This window comes from Siphateles boraxobius, unplaced genomic scaffold (genome assembly GCF_051911475.1).
Source record: "Siphateles boraxobius isolate OS27281-9 unplaced genomic scaffold, OSU_SipBor_1 96, whole genome shotgun sequence".
Classification (NCBI taxonomy): domain Eukaryota; kingdom Metazoa; phylum Chordata; class Actinopteri; order Cypriniformes; family Leuciscidae; genus Siphateles; species Siphateles boraxobius.
In genome coordinates, this window is record NW_027509226.1 from 386,778 (window position 1) to 390,000 (window position 3,223).

The window sequence follows — 3,223 nt, forward strand, 5'->3', positions numbered from 1 at the left end:
GCCTCTCCGGGCCTCCCTGTAACGTTCCCTAGTGCTGCTGGGTTTATGAAGCTAGTGGTCTCTTGCTATCAGTTTCAGCTAGCCTTAATAGGCAGCTGCTGAAGACGAGCTTGCGCCCTGGCTCGCTAAAGTGTTCATTCTCTGCTATTGGTTCCCTCCCGGAACCTTTTCTGCCTACAGCCTGGTTTGCCTACCAGGCAGACCTTGTGCTCCCCTCACCGAGGGTCTCTATGAGCATGCGGCTTCCTGAGTCTGGTCAGACGGTCGTAGGCCTCTCGTGAGGCCTCCCAGTTAGATCAGCCCTTAGGCCTTCACAGGCCTCCTCAGTGTTTTGAAACACAGACACTGGGTTGATCCGTGGATCGAGTAGAGAAACTCCCCTCGCTAGCAAGGGTCGGAAAGCACTATGCTGAGTCATACTCTCCGGGATATCCCGTCTCTGAGATCCGGGCCGAGTGGTTCACTGCCAGCTTCGCAGTCCCTCGGGTTGGATGCCTTTCTTAAGGCTTTGTTGTCCAGAGGCTCTGTCTTCAGACAGACAGGATTTGGCCAGACTAAGTGTCTATGTACTGACGCCAGGTCAGGCCGTCCTGGTGGCATTTCGGGGTGAGTACGTTCCCCTGAATAGTGACTGGCTGGGGTTCCTTCGGGTTCCCTAGCCACATTCCCTAGAAGGGACCCCTTCTAATTGGAAGCTGTGGTCCCAGGCCCGGAGCCGGCCCAGGTAGACCTTTTATTTAACCATATTTATGAAGGTTTTTCTGTGAGGCTGTAGCTTGGGCTATGACCGTAGGGAATGCTGTCACTGACAGCCCAGTGTGACCTGAGGGTGAGTGGTTCTAGCGTTTCATTTGAAGTTGCTGGTTCTGACAGTTGTCACTGCCACTTGGCATGCACTCCCCTTAGCATGGCGGAGTTGGTATATCGTTCCCCATAACGTCGTTGACGTATTGTTGAGTTCCCTTCGAAAGGGAACGTCTCAGGTTACGACTGTAACCTATGTTCCCTGAGAACAGGGAACGAGACAATACGTCTCCCTGCCATGCCTCGGGGCTTGCCTACCGTACAGTCCCTTCAGACGATAAGGTGATTTGTCATGTGTGCAAGGCGCCCCTTTATACTTCCAGGTCGCACGTTAATCATTCACACTAATGATTCACGGGCTGTCGCCGGTCAATATGATTGACGTGATTTGATAGTGATTTCAGACACCTGTCACGCCTGAGGCGTTCCCCATAACGTCGTTGACGTATTGTCTCGTTCCCTGTTCTCAGGGAACATAGGTTACAGTCGTAACCTGAGACGTTTTCCACTGAAATTAAGCTTATTTTGCTGGTATCTTTTCTTGTTTTAACCAAATACTCACTTAATTTTTTTCACATTTTGCTTCTCCAGTAAATGCATCTTGATTTAAGAAAGTTTAGATATTTGAAATGAAAAACTGCAGAAAATCACTATAGAAAGCCTGAAAAAGTATTTTCTTTTAAAAAATATCCCAGTAATCCTTATTTTTTTACAGTGTACTTGCAGTGTGCGACGCTTCGACTAACAGATTCACCATTTATCTTCATGCAGGTTTGAGGTAGCTATGAAGGCCTTTCAGACTTCCGTGCAGAACCTCCTTAATGGTACCAATATCTGCCAATAAAAATAATCTTGTTTTCCCTTTAAATTAAGCATGTTTAGATATTTTCACTGAAAAACGGAGGAAGAAAATCACTAAAAACTGAAAAAGTATATATTTTTTGCCGACCATAATCTAATCTCCCAATTTCACCATTTATCTTCATGCAGGTTTGAGGTAGCTATAAAGGCCTTTCAGACCTCCTTGCAGAACCTCCTTAATGGTACCAATATCTGCCAATAAAAATAATCCAACGCTATCTCACGACCAATTCGTACGAGTGAGTAAAAGGTGGCAAATTCGTGGTTAGGTTTAGGGGCGGGGTCAGGTGTAGGTCATTCACAAATTTATTCGAATTGGGCAACTCGTAAAATATGTATGCTTTATGAGGTCGTATGAATTCGTACAAATTAGCCACCTTGTAAAATTCGTACGAATTGCCGTGAGATCGGTTTGAATAATCTTGTTTTCCCTTTAAATTAAGCATATTTAGATATTTGGACTGAAAAACTGAGGAAGAAAATCACTATAGAATATCTGGAAAAAATTTTTTTTTGCAAAACATAACCTCTTAATCCCCCAATTTCACCGTTATCTTCATGCAGGTTTGAGGTAGCTATAAAGGCCTTTCAGACCTCCTTGCAGAACCTCTTTGATGGGCTTTAGCAGTGGATTGTGGACTATATGCAGGCCTTTATCCAGAGGATGGCAAGCGAGCTTCTCCAGGCGCCTCAGCATGTACATCTCATCAGGAATGCTTTGCAGGTCGTTGAAGTCCACGTTCAGGAGCTCCAGGCCCGTCAGATGGCACAGCGTCCTGGGAAGCGTGTGAAGAGAGTTCTGCTCCACGATCAGGATCTTGAGGTTCACCAACTCCTGGATCTTATAATAATAATAATAATAATAACCTTTATTTTCTATAGCGCCTTTAACTGTACACCTCAAAGCGCTTTACAGAAACAAATAAAACAACAAAATACACCATATAAAATAATCCAGAATATACAACATAATGCACAATGAAAAATGTTTACAAATTAAATTTCAATTAAAAGCTACCCTAAAAAAATGAGTTTTATGGTAATATTTAAAAATGCTAAGATATTTTGTTTGCCTTATCTCGATTGGTAAAGTATTCCATAGTTTTAGAGCTATTGAAGAAAAAGCTCTGTCTCCCATCAATCATAAGCGAGTTAAAGGAACAGATACAAGACCAGTTTCCAGTATATGGAATTAAAAGTTCGGTATTAAAAGTATTGAGGTGCCAACCCATGTAAAGCCATGTAAATAAGTTAAAGCCCTATAGGTTTAGGGTAGGCTTTAAAATTCTGATGCTTACTTACAAGGATTTTGTAAGCATCAGTTTATTTTGTGTATTTCAAGTAACAAAAAGGTATTTTATTTGTTATAACGGGGAGACAATGCAGATACTCCAAAATGGGAGTAATGTGATCTCTTATCCGATTCTAGCAGCGAGTTTTGCACTAATTTGTTTAAGGTAGCTTTTGACACTTCAGCTAACAAAAGATTTTCTTACTTAGTATTTATGTCTTGTTTCCAGTCCAAATATCAAAAAATTCTTAAAGCAAGAAGCATTTA

At 42.5% G+C, this 3,223-nt stretch overlaps 1 protein-coding gene across 1 annotated transcript in view; it reads right to left on the reverse strand.

Annotated features, from left to right (window-relative positions):
• Nucleotides 1-2,221: 2,221 nt before the first annotated feature.
• Nucleotides 2,222-3,223, reverse strand: part of LOC143733300 (uncharacterized) — a 2,048-nt gene continuing 1,046 nt past the window's right edge. Inside the window, exon 2 of the mRNA XM_077224963.1 lies at nt 2,222-2,506. Within this exon, the coding sequence (XP_077081078.1) occupies nt 2,222-2,506 (285 nt within the window). The remainder of the gene's footprint in view (nt 2,507-3,223) is intronic.